Source organism: Periplaneta americana, chromosome 12, assembly GCF_040183065.1.
Source record: "Periplaneta americana isolate PAMFEO1 chromosome 12, P.americana_PAMFEO1_priV1, whole genome shotgun sequence".
Taxonomy (NCBI): Eukaryota; Metazoa; Arthropoda; class Insecta; order Blattodea; family Blattidae; genus Periplaneta; species Periplaneta americana.
In genome coordinates, this window is record NC_091128.1 from 59,010,601 (window position 1) to 59,030,518 (window position 19,918).

At 34.0% G+C, this 19,918-nt stretch overlaps 1 protein-coding gene and 1 long non-coding RNA gene across 5 annotated transcripts in view; one reads left to right on the top strand and one right to left on the bottom strand.

Annotated features, from left to right (window-relative positions):
- Window positions 1-19,918, top strand: part of olf186-M (Ki-ras-induced actin-interacting protein-IP3R-interacting domain olf186-M) — a 324,363-nt gene that overhangs the window by 288,976 nt on the left and 15,469 nt on the right. For 3 of the 4 annotated variants that reach the window (XM_069841399.1, XM_069841401.1, XM_069841402.1), the window contains one exon: window positions 11,156-11,221. The exons of the other annotated variant lie outside the window; for it this stretch is intronic. In XM_069841399.1, coding sequence (XP_069697500.1) covers window positions 11,156-11,221 — 66 coding nt within the window. The remainder of the gene's footprint in view (window positions 1-11,155; window positions 11,222-19,918) is intronic. 4 annotated transcript variants of the gene reach the window in all.
- Window positions 16,359-18,079, bottom strand: LOC138710480 (uncharacterized). The gene is made up of 2 exons (XR_011335248.1): window positions 17,893-18,079; window positions 16,359-16,538 (listed from the first exon to the last, which is right to left on the bottom strand). It is a non-coding gene; the product is annotated as an uncharacterized lncRNA (long non-coding RNA).

Consider the following 19,918-nt stretch of genomic DNA (forward strand, 5'->3'; position numbering starts at 1 on the left):
AGTTTCTGTATGTTAGTAGTTACAGTAATTTGCAGTGTGCTTGGTACCTTTGCATGCTATAGTTCTTCACACTCGATCATAACAGCAGCTAAATATAAATAATGTAATATAAATTGTTTAAGTATAATGCATTCACTGCCATATTATTAACAGGGTGTCCACCCATCTGGAAAACTGGGGATAGTGAAAAATAACAGAGAAATTGGAAAATTATGGGAAAAGCAGGAAATGTCAGGGAATTCTGAAAAAAATTCTTGTAAATTTCTTCCGTCAAATAATAATAATAATAATAATAATAATAATAATAATAATAATAATAATAATAGACCACCTCTGTGGTGTAGAGGTCAGCATGCTGGTCTCTTACACAGAGGGCCCGGGTTCGATTCCCGGTCGGGTTGAATTTCCTGGTTGAGGTTTTTCAGGGTTTTTCCTCAACTGTAAGGCAAATGCCAGGAAATTCGGGCCACAACATCCCTGCAAATCACCGGCCTCATTCATCACCGAAATCATATTCATAACAAATAAGTCATATATATATATATATATATACAGTCGCCATGTAGTTCACAACGATAGAACCAATCTCAACAATAGTACACATGCCTTCGGATTTCAACCAAAGATTAACTCGTGATATGACCAAAGATGTTAAAGCGAGTATAAATAACAACGAGGAAAAAATAAAATAATAATAATAATAATAATAATACTAATACTACTACTACTACTACTAATAATAATAATAATAATAATAATAATAATAATAATAATAATAATAATAATAATAATAATGGTAATATTGGTAGTAATAATTATTTAAAAACAGAATCTACATACATCTCTTAAGACTATAATTTGAAATAATCGAAGTAATTTTTGCTGCATTTTAACCCATACAGTACAGAATTATGATAGACATGACCATACATATAGGCCCACCAGGCAATACAATAAGTTTAAGCTGGCCACTATCCAGTGAGAAAGAACTGTTAGACCGCTTTGACCAATGAGGTCATTGGTTTTGTAAATACTAATGAATTTGGTAGAGCTCGCATTTGTCAGCTTTCGTTTCAAATTTTTTAATAGTCACATTGTTATATTCTTGTTTCATAGCTTGACTTCCTCCTCTATGAGCTTGATTTTGTAATAATATTATTCTAGTCATTTTTACACCTATCAGATTTTTGGAAATTAATGAGGATAATGGAACAAGCCTGACAGTCTTCAGTGCCTCTCTATAGCAGTAAAGGTACTGTGATGTGTTTTGAAAATGAATTAAATTTAATGGAATTTACAAATATTTTACAAAATAATGGTAACGTCAGGAGAAAAATGACTTTGTGTCTGGAGAATAGGGAAATGTCAGGGAATTTTAAAACTAGATTTAGGTGGACACCCGTGTAATGATTAATGTACAGAAATTAGCGCCAAAGGAAAGACAACCATTCAGAGTCCTGCTTCACCAAGCTTATGCATTAGTAACAGTAGCCTCTAGTTTAGTTTAGTTGTATGAGGTACAATAATTCAACAAATTTGTTTCTAAAACTGCAAATGTAAGTGACTAGTTACTAGTCTATAATGGAGCCAACCATAGTTGATTGAAGAAGTCAGTGTTGCCAATTTTGCAGTTAGGCCACGAGGTGATCAGTTTTCTTCAGTAGCAGTTTGAAAGTTTCGTTAAAGATATCATAATTATATTTACAGTAGTACTTATTTATATACCAAACACTACGTAGATTACAAATTTACAGTTCTTGTAACTCCACCACTTCTTTCCTCTGGAGTGAAGGGAAGAAGAAAAGAAATGGAGTACAAACAAGAGGCCAAGATTGTGAATATATGCTATTGAATTTGATTTATTTCGTTCATTCGTTTCCATTAAGTCACGGAGGAGGAAACAGGAGGGAAAGATGTATGTATGTATGTATGTATGTATGTATGTATGTATGTATGTATGTATGTATGTGTGTATGTATGTATTTTTTTTTTTTATTGAGATCAACTGCATGCCCCATTACATAGTAATATTACATGCATTATACTAAATAATTTACATGTGTAATTACAATATTATGCTACAATTTGCTTTTTCATAATATGGGAGTTGAATTTACACATCACCTTAACTAAATTTAATCCTATACTTATAAGACTGAAATTTCTATATATACGTCTGGGTTAATTTACATTTAAAATTACAATATTGTGTCATAGTTTGCTTATTATAACTATTCCTGATGATTATCTTACATGTTTCCATAATATGAAAATAAAGTACATCTTATCTTAGTTAATTTTTATCATATAGCCTACCTAAAATCTTGAAATATTTATTTTATACCTAAAGTGAGCCATACTTAACCATCTCTTTTCTTATATTCTATATTTACAGTTTGTTTATCATATTATTTCATAATTTATTCCATTATTGTGTATCTACAAGTTAATTGAGTATATATATTTACAAAATGGTCTCAAATGAAAAGTTATGAGCTGTCGGTTGGTAACTGGCCAAGTTCCTCCATTTTTTTGTATCTCCGATATTAAAACTGATCTCTGTTGTCGTGTGTCCGGACATTCATAGATTAGATGATTTACAGTTTGCCGGGTGTTGTTACATGTACATGTTGGATCCTCTATGATGTGAAATCTATGTAGGTATTCTTTCGTTTTTCCATGACTCGAGATGATTGCTGTGAAGTCCGGTGTAAGGGGTAGTTTTATCTTAAGTCTTTCTTTGATGGAAGGGAAGAAGGATTTCGAAAGAGCCCCTTTGTTTGTACTGCTCCATCTGTTCTGCCATTGATGATATCCTGTTTCTTGTATCTTAGTTTTAATTGTTGATTTTGGAATTTTATTATAAATGCTCTGTAGTTCTTCATCTTCAGCAGCTGCTTTTGCCAATTTGTCCACCAACTCGTTGCCCATAATGCCTACATGGGCTTTCACTCATGTGAAGTGAATTTTCCATTGATTTTGATGTATGTATGTGTGTATGTATGTGTATGTATGTATGTATGTATGTATTTACACTGCAAGTGTGCAAACACCCGGTGGCAGTAGTAACTTAATTACAAACAGTAATTACAATTAATACATAATAAAACAATTAAACACAATAAATAACTAATACACAATACAATTACAGTACACAATAAATAATAGATAAAATAACCTAATTAATAAGTGAATCTAAACTGATACTCTTTCACCTCACTCTCATCTCACTCACTGTGCACTGGCATTATAACACATTTCACTGACACTATAGAACACATTTCATTGACATAAATTATCACTGATCGAAACTATTCACTGCCACTATAAACCTTAACTTCATTGACTGACCTCACTTCACTGATACAACAGTTCAAATAAGACAAACAATTATACCCTTATTGTTCAGTAGAATCATACTTATAAATAGAGCTAGGATTTATATGTAGTAAGAGTTAAGAATGACACTAAGTATAGTTGATTTGATGTGATGCCGGTTAAGAAGGTTTTAAGCCTGGTTGACAATACTCGAAATGTAAGAAAAGTCACAAGGACTAAACAATGCAGCTTTTAACCCCCCGCTGTTTTGTAAGTGGTGGTTAAGAGGATTAAAGACCCTTAGCGCTAACTAATGAAAGTACTGAATGACAAGAAGGGCATTTATAAGGAGTGGGGAGCATGGCTTGCATGTTTATAAACTATAACGACTAAAAATATTAGCTTTTACTACATATGAATCCTAGCTCTACTTATAAACAGAACTGCATGAAACTAAAAATTTCTAGTCTAAGACCCCCTTACAAGCTATTTTAAACTAATTTACAATTCAAACCAAGGGAATAACTCGTCAGGTTAGGTACATACATGTCACCTTAAGTAATGTAACATATCTTTTTTTTTATTTACACTTTATACACAACTGTTTAAGTTATTTTTTAATCTCCTAAAGGAAGAACATCCCTCAAAGACTGCTGCAGGTATGTCATTCCAATCATTTTTGGATTGGCTTCTTAGAGACAGAAAGTGTGGCGGAAATTACCCCTAGTACCTGTAACGTAAATCACCTTACCTTTAAGGGGATGAAGGGAGGACACAATATATAGGGCAATCCTAGAGGGAGAAAAATTGAGGTTTCGAAGCCTTCTCCATTATATCAGTAGTATTTCCTGAATTCTGATAATGCAATACAAGGAGTAGTAGACCTAATTGTAATATAGTATTTTAATATTTTATTTAACAATCATCTCCATTCACCCTAGATATTTGTAGTTAAATTCGGTTCTGCTACTCTAGCAGAGCTCAGCATGACTTTATCCATTTTAACAAGCATTTCCTTTTCTATTGAAATTATTACTGTAAAACGGGGTGACTTGATATGCTGGGGGAGACTTGATACGTTTTACGATACAGCAGAAAGATGATCCTGACCTTAGGGGTTCTTTACGAAGGTTTTTATGTGAAATGAATGCTCCACTAATGACAATGATGCATAAATAGTTAATATAAATCACAGAGTTCGTGAAGTTCTGGAAGGCCATTGAGGAAACCATTGTGGAGATGGAATCTACAGACATGAATTTCGAGAAATTCAAATTTTAAAGTGCTGGAGTACAAACATAGTCTTTAATTCAGATATGTCTTACTAGGTCGAAATGTTTCCGATATACTATCCAAGTTAGCTAAGCTCGATTTGGGACTGAATCATTGAGCTCTGAGAACTATCTATAAAGGTGCAATTCTGCGCTTATTATCATACGGCACTCCAGTATAGATCGAAAGTCTCCAGAAACAATCGAATCACATGAAACTAATACGGGTTCAGCGGTTAATAAATCTGAAAATCGCGAAAGCATTCAGAACAACGTTTACTGAAGCACTCTGCATAGTAATAGGCATGACACCTATTATAATCAAATTGCAGGAGATAGCCAAAGCCTACAGTGTCCTAAAAGGAAAAGAAAATGTCAATGTGGAGACTGTGCTACCACTAAAGGAATAGCTTATCCAGCAAATTTCAGTGGAATAGAGGATGTCGTCGACCTACAAAAGATTACACTCTGGAAATATTCGCTGATGGCAGCAAGTCCAAGGATGGAGTTGGCTCAGGAATCGTGGTGCTACTCAATGGTCAGATATCTCAACAATTACAATATAAGCTTGATGACAATTGCTCGAACAATCAGGCGGAACACCTTGCAATCCTGAAGGCATTAGAAACAGAACATCAATTCTCCCAAAACTCTAACTCTATAATTATACTGACAGTAAAATTACACTAGACCAGAAATCACAACATCTTAATAGAAAATAACAAGCAGGTATTGAGCTATCTGAAAAGCAACAACTGGACGATAGCATTCTCGTGGGTCAAGGCTCACATCGGTATATATAGAAATGAATTAGCAGACCATCTTGCTAAACAAGCTGCCAGAAGTGACGAGCCAGTATCCTTCAACAAAGTTCCAAAGACCGAAGTACTGAAGACACTACGAGAAGAGAGCATGAGGAGTTGGGAACGAGAATGGCGAGCTACAAACAATGGAGCCGAAACAAAGAAGTACTTTCCAAGCATCGCAGAGAGACTAGTTACGAAAATCCCAATTACATCGGGACTCACGACCATGCTCACAGGATAGAAGAATAAGAGCCTACTTCTGTAGATTCCATACAACACCAGATGCAACTTGTCTCTACGGAGGAGGAGATCAAACCGTCGACCATCTTCTGCTTGAAGCCCCAAATACAACATGGAAAGACAAACACTATGGAGAAGCATAATAACCAAGGGAGGAATTTGGCCACCAGATAGAAGAGACCTAATGAAAAGATTTTTAAAAGACTTTTGCAAATTTGTGAATTCGATTGACTTTACAAACAATTAAAGTAGAATAAAACACGGAGTAGTAATAAGCATATATCTGTACATAGTGTAAATACAGTAAAACCCCGATAAGACGCTGTTCAACGGACTGCGTGTAAACCGCGTATTAACCGGGACCGCGTATTAGGCAGATATACTAATTTTTAACTTATATACAGTATCTATTAGCATTTTACTTTATTAAATACATGATTTATGAAAGCTAATACAGTATTACTCCATTATGTAATTACTGTACTGTACGTCAAAGACATTTACAATATGTACTGTACTTAATTGTTTCGAAAAAAGTCATTTATAGTTGTTTGCCATATGCGTGTTCTCCAAGTCCTCATGTTTACCACAATTCACTTTCCTGCGCTTACATCTTCCCCACATCGCAGCTGCAGTGATTGAGTCGCGATTTTTTATTACCGTCCATAATGTCGATGATGGGATTCCTAATGAATCAGAGAGTTGTTTCTGATCGTACTTTCTTAAGATTTCCAATTTTTCCGACATAGAAAACGCTTTTCGTTTAACACACATTTTAATCACACTCACAGACACTTCAATACATTAAAGGACAACAAACTGGGCAGAAAAATTTTCAGAATTTTATTGCTGCCAAGTGAGGAATGTTGTTTGAGAGAGAGGGTTAGCAAGAGGGTGGGATATTGTAACTGTATGTAGGCTTTGAGCACACAGGTAAAGAGTCGAATAAGAGAGCGTAACAAGAGGGTGGGGTATTTGTAGAGTATGATGGTTTAAGTGCGCAGGTAAAGGGTTGAACACCAGTACTTTTCAGGTTAATGGCACCAGTGAGTTCAATGGCCAAAAAGTTTCATTGCTGTTGCAGTACAATGCCGAAAATTACATCGAAAATATTCCACAAAAATAGTGCATTATGTGGGATTACAGCGCAACAAACAAAGTATTTTATAAAGGCGTTACATATGAAAAGTGCAGGGACCAGACAAAAAAGCGTATTACACGGGATAGTGTAATAAGTGGGTGCGTCTTATCGAGGTTTTACTGTACATAAACGTAGATTTAGGTAAGACAATAGGATTTATTAAGAAGTAAAATCTAAATTGTACAAAGTATAAACATTATTAAACTCAGGTATTTCAAACAAATAGCGGTATAATACAGGGTTATATTGTAATTAGTCAACAGTCAGGTACAGCTAATCAATCATCAACTTAACACAACTGCAATTCAAATTAAGTAATATGCATTCTATGCAATATTGATGTAAACCAGAACATGTAGTATTGCAAACTGTAATGGAACATGTTGTTTAATAAAGTTCTTAAAAAAACACATACACGCACGCACGCACACACACACACACACACACTCTCTCTCTCACTCACTCCCTCCCTCCCTTCCCCCTCCCTACCTCCCCCTCCCCTTCTATTTTACTCACAGTTGACTGAGAAATACATGCGATTTGGATGAGTTTCGTTAAAAAATGTGCATGGACTACCTCTTGTTGTGAACACCTTCTTTCACCAAATCCTCTCATGAGAATCTCAATGAATCTCAATTCTCTCATTTTCTGTTAAGAATATCTTGTTTTATGTTGATTCATAAAAAACTGTTTTATAACATAGAGGCTACAAAAAAAATCACTTTCATAACACAAAACTAACAAAATATTATAATTAGTAATAAATTTGTTGTCATATTAACATAACCATAGTGCTTCTGTACAAAACAAATTAAATATTACATAAAAAATACGCTCTTTCAGTTGATATTAAAAATTACTATAGGGTGTCATTTAACAATGTTCTTGATGACATCATAACTTGCACAAAAATAGTCGCAAAAATATTTTATTTTCATAAAAGTATTTTTTTTCTAAATATAACCGTGTTTGAGATTTTTGTTCCAAATCCCATCATTCAATTTTAATTGGAATTATGTGGTACTTTCGAAAAATCTATATACAGTAACTGAGACTGTGGGTACTGCATTTCAATTAATGCTGATACAGTATCAAGCATTGTAGGCTTCATGATATATGAGACTTATATACGTAAGATAGTTTCATTGCGTACCTGGAGGAAGATCTTATCATGTGTAGTCAGCTTAAGGGAACAAGAAATTGTGACTATAACTGTGGGGTTTTAAAATAAGTGGATCTCTTTACTGAAAGCACCGAATGCGTCAAATTTTTGCAGTTAACCGAGACAGCCGATGTAATTAAAGACCCACGAACCAGTTTGTATGACGCTCGACGTATGAGGAAAAAACTGCGAGAAAAGGAATTAGAGGCGTGGGCTAAGCTACCTCAGAAAGGTCTTGGCGTAGAGCTATACAGCGAGTTTACTCCGGCGAATTCCTGGATACGACATCGTGAAGGCCTAACCTCTAGCGAGTGGCGCAAAGCTATTAAAATGACTGCACACGTGTCTTCCGTACGTTCCCTTCCGGGCAGGATTCGGGACAGCATCCTCTGTCGGCGATGCCACAGAGAGCCAGAAACACTTGCACATGTCCTGGGCTCTTGTCCACACGGTGAAGTACTTCGTAACTCACGACATCATAGAATTCGTTCGATGATCGCCGAACAGTTTAGATCAATAAATTTTCAAGTGTTCGAAGAAGTTCACGGACTGGCAGACAATGGCAGTACAAGAAGAATAGACATGATTGCCATCCCGCCAAATAACAACAATAGCTACATCATCGATCCCACCGTTAGATTTGAAAAACAAAAGAGCCAACCTGAAGATGTAAATAGGGAACAAAAACGACATCTATGTACGTACCGTTCCATATTTCATGGACAAATACGGTCTACAACAAATTGAAGTAATAGACCTTATGGTTGGAGTGCGCCGAACTATTCCCGGTTTCTTCTTCCAGACCTGGCAACGTTTCAGCCTACAGCGGAAGGCAATTGATGACATCGTTCTTGCAGCTCTGAGAGGATCAATATTTATACTCCGCAACCATCTCTATGGTCAATAATGATTTTCAACTAATTACTTAGTACCTACTTATTTATTCAGTCATTTCTTGTCGTTGTTGTAAGACTCCCTTCAACTTAAACATATGTATATTATTTATAGTTCCAACTGCCTATTGCACAATATGCTCTGTCTTTGTGGCAGCCTGTTAATACAGGGAGCTGTTATCGTTTAGATAAATAAATAAAAAAAATGAATTACATAATGAATTTAGACCTGGAAGAATATATACAGAAATACAACAGATCAAATAGATTCATAAGGAAGCACTTTGGAAGAAATATGCGAAAAGATGTTAAAATAAGTTCCCTACTGTCTTATTGAAGCCTGTACTGCTGTTACGAACCTTAAGATCCCACAATAGAAAACACATAGAAAGAATACAGATGAGGTTCGTCAGATTAGTTGAAAATGTTTCATTGTTATATAAAATTAAAAGGAATAAATTAAAGCTAAAAAGAATTTGTTGAGGAAATTAAAGATTAATAAAGAAGTGGCAGCATCATGTTTTAAGAATGTCCTTAGACAGACTATCATGGCAAGCATACTGCTATCACTCTTCAAGAAAGCATGATCCGGAATGACCAAGGACAAGATAGATTCAAGTATCCTCGGAATGGAATAGCAATGTCCCAATCTTGACAGTAAGAAGAAGTAAAAAAATGTCAAATTTCTGGCATCTTCATTTATCATGTTTGTTTTCTATAAATACCTTAACTTTACAGTAGTACATGCACTGCTTTTAACGAAAAAAAATATATATTTTTTCCGAAATCTTTATAATAAGACCGAATTAAGAAACAGATACTCTTTATGGTTGAGTTGTTTGAACTTCTTCCATTGCTAATTTTTTAAAATTGTAGCACAACGTTTCGAAGAGTGGATCTCTCTTCGTCATCAGGTGAAAACCTACTGTGGAGATCATTACAAATTGACTGACTACGAAGAGAGATCCACTCTTCGAAATATTGTGCTATAATTTTTTTAAATTAGCAATGGAAAAAGTTCAGACAACTCAACCGTTGAACTATTCACCTTTGCTCTCCCCCCTATTCATTCAGATCAATAGATACCCTTTATGTTTTTGGTTATATCAATAAAATGTACACTCAGAATAATTTATAGCACCAATCCTTACCTTCCATACCTAGAGGTGATATAATAATATGAATGACTGTGTCGTAAGAACTGATAGCATTTAGGTTGTATAGTATTGTGGTTGTAGAAGATGAAGATCATCACAAGTTAAAGTCAATTTAATTAATCAGACTGGTTATAATAATTAATACTGCGATATTTAAATGCTTCATTGGTTTCCATAATTTTATTCTTTGATATAATTCCAAATTATCAGAAATGTTTTTAAGAAGAGTAGAACAATGTGTCATCATTTCAAATACTGTACGTTTTATTTTTTTTTTAGTTATTTGTTTATTTATTTAATAATTATTTATTTATGATCAACAAAAGTATGCAGCCTTTCCTAGTACAGTGACACACAAGAATGCGTTTGTATAAAACCCTAGCTAGACCTGTACTATGTTACGGAAGTGAAGCATGGATAATGAGAAGTACGGATATCAGTAGAATAACAGTCTCTGAAATGAAATTTATGAGAGCAACACAAGGTTATACTTGCTTGGATATCATGCAAGAACTTCAATTACAACCAGTCTGACAGTTTATAAACAAGTACCAGTTGCAGTAGAAAAACCATGTCCAACGAATGAATTGTAATAGACTTCCAAAATCCATGCTTCAATATCTTTGGGCTGTCCAAAAAAGAAAAAGGTGGACTGAGATTAACTCACTCAGACTGCAACAGGTCATGGACCTTATACTTGCTTGGATGATGATGAATTTATTTATTTATTTAATATTTTTACTCGACAGTTTATTAGGGAACTGATTTATTTTATAAATAATCCACTTAGTTAATGCATTTATAGAAATGAAAAAGATATTGTTTGACTTAGGTGAGCTAACACTGTACTAAGTTCCACAACATATAGCTGTAAGTATTGTAGTTCATTTTACTCATTTTTAATGACCATGAATGTTTCTTTCCACTAAAAGCCATGGCAGGATGAGTCAAGAAGCATGTGATCAGAATGCATGACCTCATATTTGGCAATTAGTATGTTATTAATATTCTGAACTATGAAATATTAAACCTGGAGTTGGAATATTGCACGAGTAACATTGGTCATGTGCTGATAGTCATTGCCAATGAGATTCTTGCCTGCTTCGCTTATTGGTGGCTTCGAGCTGCATGGTAGTGCATAACCACTGATGCTACGTCTTTTCCTAGGACCGGGGCTGGGACATAATTATGGGCACGGATTCATCACACTTTGCATGCCAGAACGAACAGCAGGTAAGATTTGTTGAATGTAAGTCTAGCTAAACTTATTATATAGGGTTATTCAAAAGAAAGTTACATTTTGAAATACTGTAAATATAACATTTTTAAAAATTAATGTATACACGAAATGCTAACACATTTGTATATTTGTATGTATCGAACAATGGAATTTGTTCATTTATCACATTAATTTATTTTGGTTAACATGGTAACAGGTTTTGTTTACAATGTGTCAAAAGTAAACTTACTTTTTATTGAATTTTTAAATCACTATCATTGACTGTGTTTTAAAATGGTTTTGACTTCACAAGATCGAATTAGTCTTGTTCAGTGTTATTATGAATGTAAAAAGTTTAACAAATGGCATACGAAAATTCAAAACAAAACATAATTTAAGAATTGGTCCATGCAGTTTACAAGCTTACAGAAAGTTAATGGACATAGAAGAAAGATTTGTTGCTTGTTGAACAAAATGGCGGACATATTCTACATTGAAACTAAATCCAATGAGTATGAGTAAAAGTGTGTTCTTGTTTTAGTTACATCTTAATTTTTAAAAAGGTTATGGCGACGTCAAAATGTAACTTAACTTTTGAATAACTTTGTACATTAATATTGCCATTAATATGTACGTGTTTGAAAATTCGGTGAATGTTAGTTATGTCCCACCCACTATAGGAGACATAGGCCAGTTTTACACTAATCCTAAACATATTTAGTATAACTTGTTGCTTGTGGGCCGTCCCAAACCCCAACCTCCACTAGTAAGAGCGCCAGTCCTTATATACCCATCAGTCAAGGCCTTCTGACAAATAAAAGCAATTGACAATAGATATCTCAGTCATGACAACCTCATAAAATTCCTATCAATTGAATAATCGATCTTGCTACGTACAAATAATTACATTATATTATTATCTATTTCAGCGAGTACTGACGACCACTGCAAAATACGACAATTTGGTCCAGGGAGCATTCTCTTTTGGCACAAGGATGATTTATGTAACATGTTTCTAAATTAGTCTTTTAAATACCAGTACATTCTTTAATATAATTTGGTCCAGGGAGCATTCTCTTTTGGCACAAGGATGATTTATGTAACATGTTTCTAAATTAGTCTTTTAAATACCGGTACATTCTTTAATAAATCACTGAAAAACAAATGTGAATATAGGGATGTGGAGTGAGTACGAAATTATTATTATTTTTTGGCGCATCATTTTTACATAAATAACGACAAATAAAAACTAACATGTCACATATTTTAAGAAATACAGGAAACAAGCATGAATATTATTCACCATTCTTAATGATCTTGGGATAGAAAAAAAAACGTATGGAATAGAAATTACATACAATTAATGTGTGTGTAGTAAACAATAAGCAAACCATCTTCGATTAATCATTTCAAAACAACGTGAATATAGCGTGGATTGTGTAGGAAAATAATTTCTTAATTTTGATTTTGATGTAATTTCTTCCTGTAACCACTACAGGTTGCTATCGATAAAGAGTACCATGATACAATAGAGTAAATGCCTTGAGGCTTAGTGATAAATTGTTGTTAGAGTGAAAAATAAACAATTTGAATTATATTGAAACACATGATATTAAACGAAGTAACGTCAAGGAGATGCGAATTAGTCATGGTCCATATGTATGATGCCTGAAAATAGTTATTGAGCCTTTGAGTGCTGCAATTGTTAGATCTCTTAAAATACTTTTATGCAGGCCAAAAGATTTACAAAAGTCGACTAGGAACCGGGGTATGGTCCCACGGGCTCCTATCATTAGTCCCGTAATGACGATGGATTCCAGATGGTATTTGTCCTTATAAAAACTGATGGAAGGTTCATATATATTCCTTTTTTCCTCGTGTACCTCTTCTGGCTGGTGTTCGTGCGATTCGAATCTCACAGTAGGATCTATGATGTAACCTTTAAGAGAGGGAGGTTTAAATGCAATTATGTCAATTCTTCGATTACTGCCCTCACTGGATATGCCGTGTACTTCTTCATATACGAATAACCTTTGCTCCCAATGTGCATCATTGTTAACTTATGAAAACAAATGAAAATTAACATGGCATATAAACACTATTTGAAGAAAGATAGGAGATATTAAGTAAACGAAATTGAATATTGCATCAAACAATTACCAATTAGGGTAAACTAGGTAGTTATTGACCAGTATACGGTGATTGACCGGTTCCTTTTTTCAAGTATATTGTGAATAAACCACGATCGTGATTTCACTTTTTGCTGCATATACCTCTAGTAACAACCCCTATTTGTGGTTAGTTGTCGCTGTTCATCCCACTGAGTTAGTGTCTGTTGTATGAGAGGACTGAAATCGATTGGAAATGCAACTGAACGTAAACAAGTGTAAGTAACTAGAGAAATTGCTAAGAATAATGCACGCAATAATTTATTTATTCTGCAAAGGATACATAAATTCTGGTGCTCATTTTTACACTCACAGTGTGAGAAAAGGTATAAGGTTTCCGTCCACAGAATATTATTTTATTAAAGTTTTTATATGACATAAAAATGCCCCGTAGTCAATCACTATAAAGTGTATGTCCGCAAACTACAGTGATTGGTCGTTCATAAATTATTTGTTAGAATAATGACCAATTTGCTCTAATTCTATATATGTTATCGGTTAAATGATGGGGATTTTTACAGGACTGATACTATATTATAATGCCTAAGCCAGGTAAAGTGCATTATACAGGGGAAGCTTTACGAAACGCTACAGAACCTGTCCGCAGTGGATTTGATTTAAATGAAGCTGCCAAGAAGTTTGGTGTCCTAAAAGCAACCTTAGCGTCCAGAAACAAATATCCCGTTGAAGGAAAAGTGTTCTTTGGTCCTCGTCTAGTGCTGGGTGAAGCCATTTTTAATAACATCAGAGAAATGACACACAGTTGCTTTTGATAAGGCACAAAAGAGAAAAATGGAAGAAGAGGCAAGAGAAGAAAGGAAGCGAATAAGAAATGAAAGAAAAGGCAGCGAGAAGAGTTCTTTTCTTATTTTTTTAATTTGGTTATTAAACGACACTGTATCAACTACGAGGTTATTTAGCGTCGATGGGATTGATGATAGCGAGATGGTATTTGGCGAGATGAGGCCGAGGATTCGTCATAGATTACCTGAAATTTGCCTTATGGTTGGGCAAAACCTCGGAAAATCCCAACCAGGTAATCAGCCCAAGCGGGAATTGAACCCGCGCCCGAACGAAACTTCAGATCGGCAGGCAAACACCTTTGGCGACAAAGCTACGCCGGTGGCGAATAGTTCTTAATGAGAAAGATCAGAAGAAGAGAAACGAAACAGACAAGAAAAAAGTGAAAATTGTGAAAATGTGTTGTTCAATCACTAATAAATGAGTATTCAACTGTGCAGTAGACGGTCAATCACTAATTAGCGTGTGGTCAATAACTGTGCAGTAGACGGTCAATCACTAATAAGCGTGTGGTCAATAACTGTGCAGTACACGGTCAATAACTGTAAAAGTGGACTTGTTGTGTTTATTTAATTTATCTTTGCATTAAAATTTTATTTTTTCTTTTGTTTATTGATTTTGATTTATTTCTGAATCTTCACTTGACCCAATGCCTTTAAAATTCTCTCAATAAGTTACCACTGTTTTCCACTATTTCGTTGTTTTATTATTCATTAGCTTAAGTGGTCAATCACTATACAGTTTACCCTACCTTCGATTGCTCTGAACGTATTTCTTCTCAAAAACTAAGAAAAGCATTGCGTGAAGATTCTTTTCATCAATGGAGCAAATTGAAAAGTAAAGGTTTGGGAGATGTTTTCTATTCTCACTGGAAGAAAGGTAATTCGTGGATCTCAACCAAAAAAGGACTTTCGAGCAGTCATTGGACGCAAGCCATTAAGATGAACTGTAATACAATACCTGTACGTACTCTCCCTGGTAGAACTCTTGACTCAACCCGTTGCAGAAGATGCGACGAGCAAGAAACGCTTCCTCACGTCTTGGGTTTCTGCCATCATGGAGAATTGCTCTGAATCAACAGACATATACGGTTCGTTCTCTCATCGCAGCTTCAATCTGTCAGAATGCTTCCTATGAGGTTTATGAGGAGGTTGGTTGCATCTCTTCTGATGGCTCTACTAGACGTGCTGATATCATCATAATTGATCGGCAGAAGGATAAGGGTGTCATTCTTGATCCCACAATCCGTTTCGAGATACATGAGCAACAGCCACAGAGGTGTGTCGTGAAAAACAAGTCATCTATGAGCCTTGTTGTCAGCATCTTGGAGCACAATACCACATCACACACTGGACAGTTTTTGGGCTCATGTTCGGTGCCCGTGGCACTATTCCACGTGAAACTTTAAATCAACTTAAACAATATAAAATTTCTGATGCAACGATTGATGCCATGGGATCTCACGTGTTAAAATCATCCTTAGCTATAATTAGTAATCATTTGTACCCAACAAAATTTTTATTGTAAATGATTTCCTATGTTTTCTTATCATTTATCTTAATGTTTTTTTTTTTCTTTCCAAGTGTCACAAAATTGTTTTGTTTACTTATTATTCTTTATGAACTGATTAGTAGGCCGATCTATCGAACCCTTATATAGGGCGGCTTTTGTGTATATTCACAAATTACTACTACTCAGCGTTCTTAATGATCTTTGGATGGAAAATAACAATGAAATATGTATAAAATAGAAATTACACACAGGTGAGCATATAAAAAAACAGTAAGTAGAATCATATCTGATTAATAAGCTCAAATTACTCCAGGTTTAGTGTAAGAGTGGTCTATATCTAACGATGTCTCCCAGCAAATTACTTAATTCATAAAAACAAAAAAATTGTGTTAGAAGATTGAATTTGTGTATTTTCTGTGAAACTTTCCAAATATCTATAGGCAGTCTTTTACATTAGATTGCCGAAAATTGGTTTATAGTGCAGCATTGGCAGTGATGAAAGTGTGAAATATTCGTTCAGTGGGCGATGGATACCGGTACTCTACATTGACCGAAAATTCTTCACACAAATTGTTATTTTTCCTTATGAGTCCAAATTCCATTATAATATTTACAGGTGTAAATGTTATATTAGTTGCATGTACTGTATGCTTATGTTGTATTCTTTAAAAAAAAAAAAAAAAAAAAAAAAAAAAACAGTATCTTGATGAGAAGGACTCTTAAGTCACAATAGGATTGAATTTTCAAAACTTACTGGACAAGAATAAGATTAGATGTAGCCTAGAGTACATTTGAGGTGAGGGATAAGCCTTTATGTGCATCAACTTGTTGCATATCTAACACTGTTAACCTAAAGAAACAAATATCAAGAGTCCTTCAATAACTGTCTATACAATTACAAAATATTACATAGGTTACATGAACATATTCTGACTAGCGCTTTCGCTATAATAATAGCATCTTCAGGTCAGACTTTTGCGATGTTATGCTTTTCATATAAAGACATGGATAGACAAGTAACGTCGAAAAGTGTTAAAGTACATGACGTAAAAATATAAAAATACAATGATAAGAGAAATAAAAAGACTTATAAACAGTCTGAAATATATATATATATATATATATATATATATATATATATATATATATATGGTAGTAAAACCTTCATGAGGTCTCAAAAAATACATAAAAGTATTTGACATGTGTGCAGGTGATAGATCACAATTTGGTAAAAAATATGCAGCTTAAAATAGCGACACAGACAATAAAAAGAATAAATTAAAATATTGCTTTGGATCAGTCACCACGACGTAGCAGCACATTGTAAAATCTGCAAAAATCAATAATAAGTATTTAGTAAGGGATCACTGATCCCTTACTAAATACTTATAAACAGTCTGAAATATATATATATATATGGTAGTAAAACCTTCATGAGGTCTCAAAAAATACATAAAAGTATTTGACATGTGTGCAGGTGATAGATCACAATTTGGTAAAAAATATGCAGCTTAAAATAGCGACACAGACAATAAAAAGAATAAATTAAAATATTGCTTTGGATCAGTCACCACGACGTAGCAGCACATTGTAAAATCTGCAAAAATCAATAATAAGTATTTAGTAAGGGATCACTGATCCCTTACTAAATACTTATTATTGATTTTTGCAGATTTTACAATGTGCTGCTACGTCGTGGTGACTGATCCAAAGCAATATTTTAATTTATTCTTTTTATTGTCTGTGTCGCTATTTTAAGCTGCATATTTTTTACCAAATTGTGATCTATCACCTGCACACATGTCAAATACTTTTATGTATTTTTTGAGACCTCATGAAGGTTTTACTACCATATATATATATATATATATATATATATATATATATATATATATATTTCAGACTGTTTATAAGTCTTTTTATTTCTCTTATCATTGTATTTTTATATTTTTATATTTTTACGTCATGTACTTTAACACTTTTCGACGTTACTTGTCTATCCATGTCTTTATATGAAAAGCATAACATCGCAAAAGTCTGACCTGAAGATGCTATTATTATAGCGAAAGCGCTAGTCAGAATATGTTCATGTAACCTATGTAATATTTTGTAATTTTATAGACAGTTATTGAAGGACTCTTGATATTTGTTTCTTTAAATTTGTTAACTTGTCGGACCAACATGCCTTTCAAATTACTGTTAACCTAATTCAATGCTTTCCTAATTTTCAATGTCCGAGGAATGTAATGTTACAATTATAAGTCCCAGCTATTAGAAATGTACTACGCAGCTAAACTTTGCTACTGTCCCCCCCTCCCCCCAAAATATTCTCCTTCTAGAACCGAAAATTATCAAGGAACTTGACATAATATAAAATAAACACTTGTTAAGTCAAATGTACGTCTCAGAGAAGTTTTCTACTTTGGAAAACAGTACAGAGCTTCCAATTTCAAGTGCCCCCATTCTTCTGGAAATGAGCTTCAAGAGTCTGGCCATTTTTTGTTTCTGGGACTGTATGTATATTAGTGACAAAATTGGCATAAACCGTTTTTTTTTTTTCGTTAAAGCTGTTTATTTTAGTTTCATTTCCTTTAATTTCGTTGTGAGTGTAAATAAACAAGAGCATGGAGTCTGCATATTTGAGATCACCGAAATGTTAACAATAAGTTAATGAAAAAGGAATGGGTGTTGAGCTTGAGAAAGACAGATGTCATTTTAAGTGATAAAGCTGTTTAGTTGGCATTTTGTAGGCAGTTCATTAACATTTTGAATGTTAATCCGGATATTGTGAACAAACTCAGTACCTATGTTAGATGAGGCATATTTTCATCTGTTGGGGTATGGTACATAAATAAGGAGGATTTCCAATACTGGAGTAGTAAACAATCAATGCAGATGCATAGTGCAAAGTAATGATATGGTTCGGTGTGTCTGCTTTTGGAATCATCAGCCCATACTTTTTTGAAGAAGCTAATCACATAGTGATACCATGATATGCTGCCAACATTGGAAATATGTGACAGGCTGGATGATGAGATTTGGTTCCAACAGAATGGAGCCTCAGCACACACTTCCCATGAATCATGAACTGTCTGCAAATCTTGTTTTCTGGATGTATCATTTCACGAATTGAAGACATCAACTGGCAACCAATATCCCCTGGTCTGGTGGCACCTGACTACTTCGTGTGGGAATATTGGAAAAGTAAAGTGTATCGTAATACACCATGCACCATCATGAGGTTAAAAGGAAGCACAACCAATGAAATTAGAGATGATGTTGCGGCTTCATTGTGTATTGTATTGTATTGTATTGTATTTATTAACATTCCATGGTATTCATACATTGCTTTACAGCTAGAATATGGAACAAGTCAAAAAAATTAATACTATTATAATGTCTTAATTTATAATCACAGTCTAGATGAAATATATACAGATGAGATTTACAATATAGTCTACTAGTACAACACAAAGTTTAGTATCAATTTCATGAAGTGTTATTGAATGTCATGAATTCACCTACAGAATAGAAGGCGTGAGAAATTAGGTACTCCTTTAATTTGGCCCTAAATAATCTTATGTTTTGAGTTTCATTTTTTATATCGATAGGGAGGCTATTAAAAATTTTTACTGCCATATAACGCACTCCTTTTTGATGGCACGATAGACTTGCCGATGGAGTATGAAAGTCATTTTTTTGACGTGTATTTATGCTATGAACTATTGAATTAGTTACAAAGTTTTCACGATTACATACGAGGAAGGTTATTAATGAAAAGATATACTGACAAGCCATGGGCATTATTTGTAGTTTTTTTTAAATAGTCCTACACGATTCCCTAGATTTGGCACCTACCATTATTCTAACTACTCTTTTTTGTAATAGAAATATACTGTTACTATCTGTGGAATTTCCCCAGAATATTATTCCAAAACTCATCATCAAGTGGAAGTATGCAAAGTATATTGTTTTTAAGGTATTGATATTTACTATCTTTTGCATAGATCTAATAGCAAAACAAGCTGAATTTAGTTTGGGGGTAATTTCTTTAATATGATTTTTCCAATTTAACACATTATCGATTTTTAAGCTAAGAAATTTGGTTGTTGTTGTTTCTAATAGGGATCTATTGTTAATTATTGCGCTAGAAATTTGCGAGGTTGAATTTGCACAGGATTTAAATTGAATTATGTTAGTTTTGTTACAATTTAATACCAATTTATTGAC